At 40.3% G+C, this 15,006-nt stretch overlaps 1 protein-coding gene across 4 annotated transcripts in view; it reads left to right on the forward strand.

Moving 5' to 3' along the window:
- The first annotated feature begins 258 nt into the window (after positions 1 to 258).
- The window catches only part of Auh (AU RNA binding methylglutaconyl-CoA hydratase), a 121,097-nt gene continuing 106,349 nt past the window's right edge, over positions 259 to 15,006 (forward strand). For 2 of the 4 annotated variants that reach the window (XR_010040027.1, XM_063227245.1), the window contains exons 1-3: positions 259 to 522; positions 13,559 to 13,626; positions 13,740 to 13,827. Coding sequence is in view for 3 of the 4 variants with exons in the window: in XM_063227245.1 (XP_063083315.1) it covers positions 288 to 522; positions 13,559 to 13,626; positions 13,740 to 13,827 (391 nt within the window). In the remaining variant the exon portion in view is untranslated. The remainder of the gene's footprint in view (positions 523 to 13,558; positions 13,627 to 13,739; positions 13,828 to 15,006) is intronic. The other 2 variants (XM_063227244.1, XM_063227246.1) reach the window with 2 other exon arrangements.

Below are 15,006 nucleotides of genomic sequence, written 5' to 3' on the forward strand. Positions count from 1 at the left end.
GAACGCGTTAGGTCACTTTCGTGGCTTAACAAAACAACTCTAAAGACTTGGTCCGAAGAGTGAAGCCTGGCGTTCCTGGGCGGTTCCGAGCACGTTGCGCTCCACTACTGCACAGTTTGGGAAACCATTTTCTCCTTTTTGCGCTGACACCCGCTGGGCCAAGCTCTGAGCACGCCGCCTGCGGGGGGCCCAGAGGCGGGCCAGACACTGGAGGCACCGAGTGCGCGTGCGCGTCGGCGCTGCGCGGGGGCGGGGCGGCCGCGGGGCGCACGCCGTAAACAGACAACATGGCGGCGGCTGCGGCGGTACCGGGCGCTCTGGGCACCGTGCAGGCCAGCCGCGCGCGTCTCGGCCCCGGCTGGCGGCTCTCCGGCTCGTGGGTCGGCCGGCGGGTGGGCCCGGCTCTGTGGGCCCGGGCCTGGGCGTCCGCGGCCGGGGGTCCCGCCCCGCGGAGGGGCTACGTCTCGGAGGTGAAGAGCGAGGAAGAGCTGCGGGTGCGGCAGCTGGAGGAGGAGAACCGCGGTGAGCGGCGGCCTGGGCTGCATCTCGGGGGCCTCGCGCGCCTCCTCAGAGCTGCGCGCCAAGGTCGCGTCGGGCGGCGCGGGCCGCACCTGTGCGGTTGCGGACGCTGCGGGGAGGATACACTTTCGTCTTGCAGAGCCCGGACTCGGAAGCAGTTTCCCCGTGTCTTTTTATCTTAGAAGTTAGTTTTGTTTCGTTTCAGTTAAATGATTCAGAGCACTTTCTGTCTTGCTGAGCTCTGGGGGCAGACAGTGTGCAGGAGGTGATTGATTTTGTCCTTGTGCTTCCGTGTGCCTGGGAGGCAGACGCCAGGCCTGGACTGTGCAGAAGATACGAGGGTACTTGGTTCCTTCTGCTCGCAGTGCTGGAAAGGGCTGGAGGGGTCTCGAAAAGGGCGGCACAGCACATTGCTCAGGTTAGGGCAGGGGACCAGGCATTTAGTTTTGGCATACATTTATTGAACACCTATAATCCATTATGCAAAAGTGAAAATCGAATATATTAGGGTTTTTAAGAAGCACTTGGAAAGCATCGTGAAGAATACCTGGAGTGCTAGTCTTAAAGGCATGTGAGAGCAGAGAGCTTCAATACTTGCAGGGTTTGGCAGGTGAGAGGAGTTCCAAGGCTATGCTTACCAGGCAGTGGATAGGGAGGGTTCCTGGGCAAATTTAGCTGCATTTCACTTGTCAGGCATGCAGTCAGGTAGCATTGTTTCTTAGGGGGTCATTTCTTTCATGACTGTCCATCCCACAGCGTTTTAGAGCAGGAGTCTGGTCTTGGCGGCTCTTCTCATCTTTTTCGTAGGTCTGTTGGCCTCCAGTCATTCTCCTTCCCAGTTTATTCCTCACGTTACTGCTAGGGTTACTCTCCGAAGCCTAAGAATCATTGATTGCACAGTTAAAAACCTGTCATGGGTCCTGTAAAACCTTCTCAACCATTAGGCCTCACAGTCTATTTCTCTGCCACTGAATCTAGACTTTGCCTTGCCCTGCCTTTTTTTGTGTGTCTGGGATACAGCACACTTTTCCTGGAGTGACTCTTCCCTTTGCTCTGCCAGCCTGCCTTCCCGTGGTGTGGTAAGCTGTACCATGTATCATCTACTGTAATTGTGTGCTATTTCAAAGATCATCTTTGCAAACCTTCTGGCAGAAATAGAGCAGGCAGATGCATAGTGCAGAGTCATTCTTGATCCTGGCCTCCTCATGCAGCACATCCAGGACAGGATCCCATCTCCCAAGTGTCTGGGAGAGCTTTCTGTGTTCTCTGTGCTAGGCATCCCCTGCCAGTCCACTGGACTGCTCAGCGGCCTGTGATAGGTCTGTTTTCATGTTATAAAAATGCACTTTAATATATTTTATGGTTATGTGACTTATATCTTAGTAAAGTAGGTTCTGAGATATTTGTACTTATTTTCTACTGAGATGTAATTCATAAACTGTGATGTGAAGATCTCACATTGTGCCTTTCTTTACTTCATTCAGAGTTGTGTAGTAATGGTCAGCAAGGTCTAGTCCTTGTGCTGCGGTTCCCCATTGCCCCCTCCCCGGTTCACTGGAGCTTACCTACTTTCTCAGTGCGTTGTCTACTCTGATGAAGTCCGTTCTTCAATCTTTTATTCTTTTGGATTGATGCTAAGTGGGATTTTTCTTAACTTCATTTTCAGATTGTTCATTGCCAGTACATAGAAATACGATTGATTTTTGCACAGCACAAGTTGCACAACTTTGATGAACTTTTATCTTTTTTTTTGGTTCGGTGATTGAACTCTTGACCGCCTGCACGTTTGCAAGGCAGGCACTTATGCCACTGAGCTAAATCCCTGGCCCCTTTTTTGTTTTAATAATGTCTTAGGAATTTCTTACTACTTTCATTTGCAGATAAGGTAATTTTACTCCTACCTTTTCAATACGGGTATCTTTTAGTTCTTATTTCTTTTTTTTCTTTTGTTCCTGGGGGATGGAACTCTTGACCCGGTGCTTGCAGAAAGTTCTGTTTCTTACAGTTGATGAGTCTGGAGCCTCCACAGCAGTGGCCAGAATCGTGAAAATGGGAGGAGCATTCAGACATCACCATTCAGTGTGATGTTAGTAAGTTTTTCAGATAGGCTTTATTCCTTAAGTTTGTGTGCTGAGTGTTTTATCATGTTGAATGTTGTCATATATTTTTCTGAGTCCATTTGGGTTATCATGGTTTTACTTGTTGAATCTGTTGATGTGATGAATTACATTAAATGATTTTTAAATATTGACTGTACTTGGAGACTTAGAGTAAACCCCACTTGCTTGTGGTGTAAATCTATTTTACATATGGTTGGATTTCATTTGAGAATTTGTATTTTGAGAGTGTTCACATTTATGTTTATGAAAGATATTCATTCTTAAATGTCTGATTTTAGAATGAGGTGTACTAATTTCATAGGATGAGCTGGGATATTTGCCTTACACCTTGATTTTCTAAAGAAGATTGTAGAAAAACAATGTCATTTTGTTGGTATTTTAGAGGAATTTATTAATGAAATCATCTGTGTTTAATGATTTCTGTGTTAAGCTTTTAAACCATGTAGCTCAGGTTGGTCTTGAACCTTCAGTCCTCCTGTCTCAACTTCTCAGGTGTTGAGTTTAGAAGTGTGTGCACTATCGTGCCTGTTACACATTTTTTTTTTTTTTTTTTTTTTGCAGAACTGGGAATTGAATCCTGGGACATGGTAGGCAGGTACCTAAAATATTTTTCCAGCCTTTGTTGTCCTTGTTTGTTTATTCATTCTGTTGCTTAGGCATTCTCTCTCTTTCTGTGTGTGTGTGTGTGTGTGTGTGTGTGTGTCTGTCTGTCTGTCTGTCTGTCTGTCTTACTGCTTCCTGTGGTTCTGATCAAGCATTTTATATGATTTTATTTTGTTTCTTCAATTTTTTTTTTATCGGTACCGGGAGTCGAACTCATGACTGCCTGCTTGCAAAGGCAGGCGCTTATGCCACTGAGCTAAATCCCCAGCCCCTTATTTTGTTTCTTAGCCTATCAGTTACACTTCTTTAAATGTTTTGTAGTGATTTCCTTAGAGTTTTGCAATATACATTTATGGCTAATCTAAATTTATTTTTAAATTAACATTGTGCTGCTTCCTGGTAATAATAAAGTACTAGCATTCTCAGTGTTTTCCTCCTGTTCTCTGTAACAGTGCTATTCATTTCCCTTCTGGAACTAGAATCATCTACACATAGTTCAATTTTTTTTTTTTAAAGAATTGCTACCTTTTACTCCAGTTAGGAATTATAAATCAAAAAGAATCTTAAATTTTATATAGTATGTTTGTTAGCAGAGGTAGATAGATATACTTCTTAATATCTTTTGTTTTTTTTTTATGTAGGACAAATGAAAAAGGTTGTTTTTGGGAATGAGATTTTTCATTATGGTGGGAGGAAAAAGTACAGATACAGAATAGGGAACACAAGGTGTGAAAGAAACCTGGAATGGTACATTTAGGGTTAGGGTTAGGATACACTATGCTTTCAGGTAACCCTAAAAACCATAAGCACATTATCATCTAGTTTTGTGCACTGAAATAACCTAAAAGCCATGACGCTACCATGATAGTAAAGATATTTAGTACCTGGATCATGGTTTCTGAATACAGCTTTCTGATAAACATAAGCCAGTGCTCTTTGAAAAAATAGCTGATTTTCTTTCTGGAACTGGAAAAATGTAACGGGAACCTGGAAAACCTTCTTGAGTCAGAAATAAGCAAATGCTCAGGGAATACCAACAGGAATATTTAAAGGGTGTGGCAGTGGCTGCAGAGAGGTCATCGGAACATTCAGAGGCATCGTGGTGCTGCTAGGTCATGGATGGTGCATGAAGAATGCGTGATGCTGTGGGAGTGCTTAGTAGGGGAGAGGGGAGCTAGTGTTTAGCGAGGAGGGATAGCAGAAATCCACTGGATCGGAGTCTCTGCCAGAGTGATCTTGGCTGCATAACCTCGGAACCCTCTATCTGTGGGTGCCAGGTCATCCCAACACCATTTGTTCATTTTTTTTACCCACGGATTTGAAAAGTTTTATCTAAATTTAACTGAATTTCCAGACGTTTTATTATTTTACTATCACATAAATTTTACTTCTAGTGTTGTATTAAGATGCTATGTTATGTTTTGGTATATGATGGGCTGGTTCCTCTCTCCTTTATCATTGCTTTCTGTTTTGGGGGGTATACTGCATTATTTTCCCCATGAACATTAGCATCTTCATCAGTAGTTTCAAAATTGGGATTGTTTTGAAGTATTCATGTTAATTTTCCCTATGTAAGAACATGGTATGTGTTTTCATTTGTTCAAGTGTGTTTTTGTGTGTCTTGACCTTTTTTGTTTATTTGGAATATATTCCAGGCTGGCCTTGAACTCACTGATGTAGCCCAGGTTGGTCCTAACCTGGTGGTGGTCCTCCTACTTCAGCTCCCAAGTGTTAGGATCACATGTTTTAGTTTTAATGATGTCCACCAGTGGGATTGGCAGGGTTCTTGCTAAGTATGTCACTGCCATCCTGCTGTGCATTCTGCCTCCTTTGCTCTTTTCTTACTATTAGCTACCATTATCTGATTACATAGTACTTTCATTACCCCCTTTAGAACCCCCAGAATAAACTTCTGCTTTACTCTTCTTCCATTTCCTCCTCCCCAGCCTCTAGGAACTCCTGATCTCTGCTCGGTATTCCATAGACATAGAATGATAGATGCTCTTCTTTTTTCTAGAAGCCTGAAGTTCCATATTAGGTTGTTTATTTGAGCTGTTTTTCTGATATGAGAATTTATTGTTATAAATTTCCTTTGTAGGACTGCTTTCATTAAATTCTGGTACATTGTATTGGCATTACTGTTTAATTGTAGAAACTATCAAATTTCTTAATTTTATCTGTGATCCATTGGTTGTCCAGAGGATGTCATTTAATTTCCATGTGTTTATGTACTTTTTGTTTTTTCTTTTGCCATTGATTTCCAATTTCATGGCACTGTAGCCTGGTAATATTCTTGGGGTGATTTCCGTTTCTTTGCATTTGCTCAAGAAGATCCTAGGAGCTAGCATGTGGTCAGTTTTGGAGAATGTCCCTTGAGCAGTTGAGAATGTATATTCTGATATTATGGAGTGGAAGACAGCTACTGAGTCCATTTGTTCAGAGCTTTGGTTCAGTCCTTTTGTTATTGTTGATTTTTTTGTTTAGTTGATCTATTTGTGACAGTGGGGTAGTGAGGGCCCCCATTACAATTGTATTAGTGCTTATTTGATTTTTTGTGACTGTTAATGTTTGGTCCTAACCTGGTGTTTTTATATAGTTGGGTGCTGCTATATGGTGCATATATATTTATGATTGTTAATGCTTTCTCTTGGACTGTTTCCTTAACAAGTATGTAGTGACCTTCTTTGTCTCTCTTGATCAGTCTTGGCTTGAAATTCACTTTGTCTGCAAATAGAATAGCTACCATTGCTTTTTTCTGGCTTCTTGTTGCATGGAGTATTGTTTTTCATCTTTTGACTTTCATGCATGACTTTCTTTTTGCTTTAAATGTGTTTCTTATATGGAATGTTTTGTTGGATCTTGTTTTTTTGATGCATTCTTTTTTTTTAAAGAGAAAAAAAGCACAGAAAAATAAAAAAGCAATCAAAGAAAAGAAAAACCACAAAGCCAAATAACAACAAAAACAATAGTGAAACAGGATTTCAAAACAAGATGATAGGAATTTAACAGTGGTTGTTTTACTGCATAGTGTTATCTTCAGAATAGTTGCTCAGGTTATCAGATATAGACATGCAAAATTGATCAAACAATGTGATTTTCCTTTGAGTAGTTTCTTTCCCTTTCATTGGTTGTAACTTGTGGATCTTACTTTCAGTTTCTTACACCAGTGACAACAATACAGTGTTTACACATGAGTGATTTATTTCACTTATGAATATGGTCTCTAGTTGCATCCACTTATCTGTAAAAGCCTCCAGTTTACGCTCCTTTATAGCTGAGTAGTACTCCATCATATCCATTTCTTTTGATTGGTGAATGGAGACTATTGGCATTGAAGGATATGACTGACATGTATTGACTTATCCTTATGTAATTTCCTGTTGTACTCAGAAATCAATAGCATCCCTGTACACAAACACATACTCACTGAGAGAAATTAGGGAAACCACATCCTTCACAAGAGCATCTAAAAAAATGAAATACTTAGGAATCAGTCTAACAAAGGAAGTAAAAGAACTGTACATTGAAAATACAGTACTCTGAAAAAGGAAATTGAAGATGATGTCAGAAAATGGAAAGATGTCCGTTGCTCTTGGTTAGGAAGAACAAACATTGTGAAAATGGCCACACTCCCAAAATTGTTACACAGATTTAATGCAATCGTGATCAGAATACCGTTAGCATACCTTATAGATACAGAGAAAACATCCTAAAATTCATCTGGAACCAGAAGAGACCTAGAATAGAAAAGTCAGCCCTGGGTAACAACAAAGGCAAGGCAAGAGGCATCTCAACCCCTGACTTGAAATTATACTACAAAGCTGCTGTGATAAAATAACAGACCTGACAACCAGTGGACCAGATTAGAAGATACAGGTACAACTGGAAGTACACTGAGTCACTGTATCTTTGAAAAAGGGGCCAAATGTGTTCACTGGAAGAAAGACAACCTCTTTAATAGAGCTAAAAAAAAACCTGACTTTCCACATGTCTCAGACGAAAACTTAAACCATGCCCATCACCCTGCACTAAACTAAAGTCAGAATGGGTCAGAGGATTAAATATTAAAGCAGAAGCGCTAAATGTGCTGGAAGACAAAGTAGGTAGAAAACTTGAAGACATAGGGGTAGGCGGAGAATTCAGCAGAACCCAAACTGCACAGAAGTACTTCAAAGAATCAATGACTGGGATCTCATCTTTTAAAAAGCTTTTTCTTTTTACCTCAAAAGAAATCACTAACAGTGAAAAGAAAACCCACAGATTGGGAAAAATTATAGCCAACTGTCCCTCAGACAGAGGACTTTTATCTAGAACAAATAAAGAATTGAAAAAAATCAGGTTCCCCCAAATTCAAAGACTCAATTCAAAAATGGGCATCTGAAATATTCGAAAATATACTTCTCAGATGAACAAATGCAAATGGTGAATAAATATATGAAAAAATGTTCAACATCACTGATCATTCACAAAATGCAAATTAGAATAACAGTGACATTCCACCTCACTCCAGAAAGAATAATCAAGATCAAGAAATCAACCAATAACAAATGCTGGCGGGGCTGTGGGGAAAAAGGAACCCTTTTCCATTGTTGGTAAGAGTATAGACTGGTGCAGCCATTGTGGCAATCAATGTAGAGATTCCTCAAAAAACTAGGATGAGAGGTTCCATTCAACCCAGCTATTCCCTTTATGAGTATTTCCCCAGAAGAATTAAAAACATCATACTATACCAATATATGTGCATTCATGTTTATAGCATCACAGTTTGTAACAGCTAAATCTTGAAAACAACCCAAATGCCCATCAGCTGAGGAATGGATAAAAAGATTGTGATATTTTATACAATGGAGTACTAAAGTATAAAGAATGATAAACTAGAGGCTTTTATAGGCAAATGGATGTAACTAGAGACCATACTCATAATCACAATAAGTCAGACTTGCATATGTAAACACTGTATTGTCTTTGTTGATGTAAGAAACTGAAAGAGTATATAAGATCCAAAAAATACAGTGGATATCGTGAAAGGCAAAGAAACTGCTCAGAAGGAAAGAACAATTGGGATGAGGGAAAGGGGAGAAAAGGGAAAATAATATCTATATATACACACACAAGTACACACAAGATAGTTAATATAATTGTACTACTAATTTCTTGTTCATTGAAAAGAATAGTTTGTGCTTGTGTTACTTTATCAGTTTTGCATGCCTATATCTTGCAACTACTTGGAAGATAGCAATATGCAATATATTAACCACTGTTAGTTTTCTATTATGAAATTCTCTATCATTGTTTTTAATTTCTTTCTCTTTAAATAAAAAAAATGAAATTCTCTGTGCTTCACTTCTGTGTCAAATTCTTTTTCCATGGTTGGGAAGTTTTTTCCATTACTTCTGTGAACTGGTTTTTTGTTATTTGTGCTATTGTTTGCTATTTTAATGACTGATCTATTTTATATTATTCTTTTTTGCATCATCTAGCATTTTTTATTTTTACAGATACCCAGGAGATTAAAGATTTTATTGAAAGTATACACAGCAGAATAACCCAGTGTGAGGATAGAATACTGTACTTTTACATGGCTCCCTGGTATTTTTCAGGAAATCTGATTTGCTTTATTCCTTCCAATGTAGCATTGCAGAGAGTTTAGGTGGCTGACTTTTGAATTTTGCTGCCTCATTCCCACCCTGGGTTTGCATTGTGTGAGCTGGAAATCTAGGGTTGCAGCTTGTTTTTGTATCTTCTCATTTTCTTTCTGTCTGGCTCTTTTTTTTTTTTTTTTTTTTAGTTAACTTTCTGCATCAATGCTTGTAAATTGCTTATGGTAGGCAGCTTCCTTGCTGGTACTGAGAACTCCTTAGGGAATGACTACTTTTTAGAGATGTCTTCTACATGTAGTTGGCTTTCGGCTTTTGAATCTGTTGCAAGATCCTACCTCTTCAATTTCTTTTGGGGATGAGAAGTTACTGCTTGTTTGGCCCAGCCCCTGGCTCTTTGGCACCTACCTGTAATACTGTTTATGGTCCTCAAACAGTCTTGGTCCTGGCATACAAGGAAGAAAAACTGATTGGAACAACTATGTGACCTTGGCCAATGCAACAGCATCAAGCACAGTTTAGAAAATGACAAACTGTGGTAACTATTAATTTGCCACCTTTAGCCATATGAATAAGATTTGTAGTAATACAACAAAATGTAAAACAAACATAAAACCCGAATAAACAATGAGGGGAAGAAAAAAGCAAAGAAGAAGGAAAAGCATGTCCACTTCAGGGCCTGTCTCTTCTGTCACTGGTAGACACACAGAGCCCAGATCCGTGCTGATTAACTCCAGCAAGCTTGCAGTAGAATTATGGCAGGATGGTGGATAATCCTGCAAACCTGTGCTTTCAGCTCCATTGAGGTTCAGGCTGATTCTGGGTTTTGGCTGTGAGGCTGGGACCTGAGTTACTCAGTCCTCAATACTCTGGGTGCCTGTTGCTGGCTTTAACTTGGCTCCCTGACCCTGGCTGTCTTCCATGGCTGCACCTCACCCTGACACTGGGAGCCAATAGATGAAGTGAGTCCACAGTGGCTGTGGTGCAGGTGCAGCTGGTTTCTTTCCAGAGTGGCAGCGAACTAATCGGGGTCTCCTGAGGATATCTGAACTGGAGCTACTCACCAGCCTCTGACCCTGCAGCATCCACTGCTCCTTTCTGCTGGTGCAGAAGCATCCGGGTGGCTGATGGTCCCTGTGTCTCTGTAGGTTCAAGCCACCTCTCATGCTGCAGGCTAGGATTCAGGGAAAAAGTGCTTTTGCCAACTCCTTCTTTTGCAGTAAAGTCCTCTTTGCTCTCCCTTGTGGGCTCCAGTTGTTGCTTCAGATCCGAGGGATCCACCCTGCTCCTTCTCTTCCCCATGTTGGTATATTTCAGGCTCTGGACTCCAAATTTCACAGTAGCTGCTGTGCTGCTGCTCTCCACTCCACCAGCTTTCTAGAAGTCCAGTTAATTTGTGTATTGTGAAGATGTTCAATCTTATGAATTTGAGCTATCTGTATTTATTTTTGTGTTTTGTTTTTTCCTTGCCATGTTTGAGATTGGACCAAAGGACTCATATATGCAAGGAAAGTGCTCTACCACTCAGCTACTTCCTGGCCTTTATTAGTACTTCATTTGTCTCTATTTTCTTCCTACGTAAGCATATGTAACTGAACCCATTGTTGCTTACTTTGTTTTTATTTTTATTTTTTAATGCTGTGTTGGGGATCAAACCCAGGACTTGGCACATGCCAGGAGCAAACCCTCCTCCAGTGGTAATGTTTTAAAAAAATTGTTTTCTTAAATCAATTAAGAAAAAGAAAAATAAACTTTTATTTTACCTTCACTTATTTCTACTATGATGCTTTTCCTTTCATTATGTAAATATGAGTTACTGACTTATAAAATTTTCTTCTTTGAGAAGTTTCTCCTGATATTTCTTATAGGGCACTTGTACTGGCAAAAAATTTTAGATTTTTTTTTTTTTTTTTGTATTTGACAAAAACTTTGTTCATCCTTCTTTTTTGGAGGATTTTATTATAGTATCCAGAATTCTGGCTTGGTGATTTCTTTCCTCAGCACCTCAGCACAGCATCATGTGTTACTTAAAGATGGAAACAACTGCTCTGGGAGCTGAGTCATGGGCAGTTTTGTCGTTGTGTGCACACACTGTGTACAGTCGTGAATCTGTGGTGTCGCTGCTCCATATCTAGGTGGTACTGCCTTTTGCCTCTGGGCCCAGGGTGAACTGAACAGTTAGTTTAAATCAGGCTCAGCAGAAGGATGCCCTTGGGAGACAGTAAAGACAGAACAGTTGCGGATGCTGCCGGCATAACATGGCATCCTGTCCTATAGTAAATTTTTTTGTTAGTAGGAATACAGCCTAAAATGATAATTAACAGAAGAATAAGTGTGTAGACCAGTAGCAGTAGAGTGGTTGTCACCCTTAGCGAGGATTTTGTACGGTACTTGCTTGTGTGCCATGCTTCCATGTGACCGGCAATACGGCGGGTTTGTTCACACTGGTACCAGCACAGATCTCGAGCCAGAGGTCGATACCAGGATGGCTACAAAATCCCTGCGTGTAGGGACCCTGCAGTAGACCAGCAGAATTCTTACATTGTTATTAGAGGTGTTTATTTTCCTCTCCTCTCAGGATTTTTATTTATCTTCCATTATCTTCAGTTTGAAAATTGTATATTCTGGTTGATATTGTTGGCATTCATTTTTCTTGACTTTTTCCTATTTTTCTGGGTCTGTGGGTTAATGTTTGACATTAATTTGAGGGAATTATCAACCGTTGTTGTTTTGCATTTTCTTTTCCTCTTGGAATTCTCATTGTATTATACCCTTTGTAATTGTCCCCTAGTTCTTGGATCTGTTCTTTTTTCCTCTGTCGTCTAGTGTTGGTGGTTTCTTTTGTGACATCCTGAAGCTCAGAGTCAGCACTTAGCCAGAGACCCTGTCCCCTTCCACATAGACCGCTCCAGCCACCATCTGCTGCCTCTGGGCTTCTGCGCCCTGGTGCCTTCGCGGTGCTCCCCGCGGAGGTTTGTACCTGTGGATTTCTGCTCAGGCAAGCCAGGGTTCTCCACATTCTCTTATGTTTCTCCAGTTTTAGGGACACTAAGTAATGTTAGCTCTTCTCTAATAGATCTGAGGAGAGTTTTTAAAATTTTTATTTTTTTCAGTTTCTTTAGGGTTTTACTTTTTAGGATTGAGTGAATGTTTTCGGCTTCTTAACATGCTGTGTTGCAAAGTAGAATACCTATTATTAAATTATTTTTCTGATTTCATTTTTGGTTGTGTTACTATATAATTGCCATGCAAGCTTTGCTGCAGTTTTTGTGTGGATTATTTGGGGTCTCCCCCTTTCCTCCAGACCCTGTCAGTTCTGGCAATGAGATACTGTTGCACCATTTGTAGCATGTAAAACATTTTGAATTGTGTATTTCAATGTTGTTAATGTTTGTTTTTCCCTTTTAGAGGACCAAGCACCGTGATGCATACTCAATATATTTGAATAAATGCATCAAGTTTTAGCTGCTTAATTTTCTTCATGAGGAACTGAAGTTGAGCAGGGTGGCATAGTGGTGGCGATGTGGAGTTGATTGCTGCTTACTGTCTGACGGCACTGAACCTCTGAAGTCTCAGGGTCCTTGTCTGTTAACTGATGATAAGTGTGGTGCCTGTCCCTTGGTCACGGGGGTTATGTGAGTTAATCCACCTCAGGCTCTTAGGCATTAACATGCTCAGTTAGAGGTGGCTATTGCCATCTATTCAAGGTCATGCAGAGCCTGCCATAGGTAGACGTTGTGTATTGTGTTGTTCTGCACACTGAAATCACTTGGGATTCTTGAAGATCTTGTGAGCTGAAATCATCTTTGTACTTTCCTTAAAAATATGTCTGTCCAGTTTCTTGGACAGGAGAGGTGTACATTTCACTGTCTTCTGTTTAACTCTACATGTAAGGACTATTCTCAGCCTGGAGAAAGGCAGTTCAATTATGTGGAGAAAATTGTGCTTAACTTAGGGCAGGAAGCTTTAAAGATTGTATTGAACTTTGAATATCCACTTAAGGTCTTTGAATTCAGATATTGAGAAATAAGTAATTAAAGGATTTTAAGGAAATATGAATTCTATATGTAGGTTTGGTGTTTAGAAAATTGATGTGAGTCCTTTGATTGGTATGATGCTCTCTGATAAAATTTAGGGGAGGAAGGCAGGAGGCCTGGGTTTAGTGCAAGACATAGTAAACTTTGTTTTCTGTGGATTGTGTTAGAGTTGCTTGTGTGCTCTCACTGTGAAGGTGCCCTCAGTTTAAGTGTGGGACAGAAGTCAGGAGAGAAACCGGGATGTGAGTGCTGACAACTGCGAGGTGCCGCAGAGGAAGAGGTGAATGAGCTGTGGCAGCTGGCATCCTCGCAGAAAGCAGCTCAGATGATCCCAGCATGCCACTAGCTTTTGTCAGTGATCACCTCTTTATGCCTGAAGATGACAAACGCAGACTTTAAGTAGTATCCTGGGATTCCAGATTTTTACCAGTTAGTGTGGCCCTCCCCCAGGTAGTCTGATTTAGTGTTGCAAAATTTATGAATGTACTGTGGTTTAAAGAAAAAGGCTTGTTTTGAAAAGGAAGTTAAGCATGAAAATAAGGATAGAGCACAGGCCAGGAATTTGAAGGAGGTGGTGGATTTGTTAAGGCCAGTGTTGGTTAGACATGTTAGAGTCTCAGGTTTTGGAATACTGCGCTAACTCTTGTGTCTTGTTTTGCACTCCCACCCCTTCTTTAACTAGGAATCCTGGTGCTTGGAATCAACAGAGCTTATGCCAAAAATTCACTCAGTAAAAATCTTGTAAAAACGGTGAGTGTGAACATTAAAATGTTTATTTCTAATATTAAGATCTAATGTAAATATCACTAGTCTAAAAATAATTTTTTTTCTTTTTCCTCCTTACTCTCCCTGTTTTGGTTTAGTTATCAAAAACTGTGGATGCTTTAAAATCTGATAAGAAAGTTCGGACCATAATAATTAGGAGTGAAGTCCCAGGGATATTCTGTGCTGGTATGTAAGTGAATTTTATTATGAAATAATAGCCAGTTTTTCTCGTATTATGAAATTATGTTAAAGTCTGTTTTCCTAAAATGTCCTGTGGTTTGAGCTTCATTGCCAGCAAGCAACTTCTTTTTGTCTGTTTTTTTTACTGTTTTACAAGAAAAAGTACTTATAAAGAAAAATTTGTAATGTGAGTTGTTTTAGAAGTTGAAACATAATTTGAGCTCTGGAAATATTTGTGGCACATGAGTAGTATTTATGAAACATCTGTTGGGAAGGGAAAGTCCAGTTGCCTGTCCCAGAATTATGCTGTGTACTTTCAGTGGTGTAAACAGTACTCTTAACTGACCAGCATGCCTGCCACGTCCCAAAGCATTCATTGTGGAGTTTGCTTTGGAAATTGGTGGTTACATCAGCACCCACCTGGGTGTGTGCCTGTGGTTGTACAGTGTTTCCAGGTTGGTATTCACGGCAGCAAAAGCTGTATGTTTTTCTGTTGTTGCATTACCAATGCTAAAGATTAATGTAGCTTGCATTTTACTTATTTCTTACTATTTCTAAGTTATTCAGTGAATCTGTTTCAATTAGTAAGAAATGCAGGTGATCAAGATGAGAAAGGCCTGTAATTTGTGGTGCCTTATAATTTACCAGGAAGCAAATAAAGGTAGAATTTAAAGCATAAAGTACACTTTTTCAGTCAACCATAGGTGGAATTATCCCCTCGAAGTAGTCTGATATTTAGGGAAACCACCACCCTGTTCTGTTGATTAAGCAAGTGTTTACTGCATATGAAGAATACATACCTGGAACAGTTCTGAGAATGTGAGAGAATATTTGGAGACAGATGTTTTTAGAGGTGTCTTAATTGTGGTTGATGTCCTTTAGTGTGCTCCGTCTTTTTAAACTTCAGTGTTTTACCTTAAAACATGGTAGATTTATGAACACTTAGGAGTAATAGCACAAGTGGGTTATATTTTGGCTTTGGTAGGGTTTTTTTTTTTTGCTTTTTTCAAATGTAGTGTAACATACTTAAAAGGGTTAGATTCAACTCCTGATGGCATCAGTGCACTCCTGTGCTTGGACTGTGGTGGTTGACATTCCAGACCTCTGCCTTCCCATCTGTCAAGGGCCATTCTGCTGCCTATTAGGGGTGTTAAGAGATTTCACTGTGACAGTGTCAGGAAAGTA

The sequence above is a fragment of the Cavia porcellus genome, unplaced genomic scaffold (assembly GCF_034190915.1).
Source record: "Cavia porcellus strain 051 isolate PalLab524CR breed Dunkin Hartley unplaced genomic scaffold, mCavPor4.1 scaffold_17, whole genome shotgun sequence".
Taxonomy (NCBI): Eukaryota; Metazoa; Chordata; class Mammalia; order Rodentia; family Caviidae; genus Cavia; species Cavia porcellus.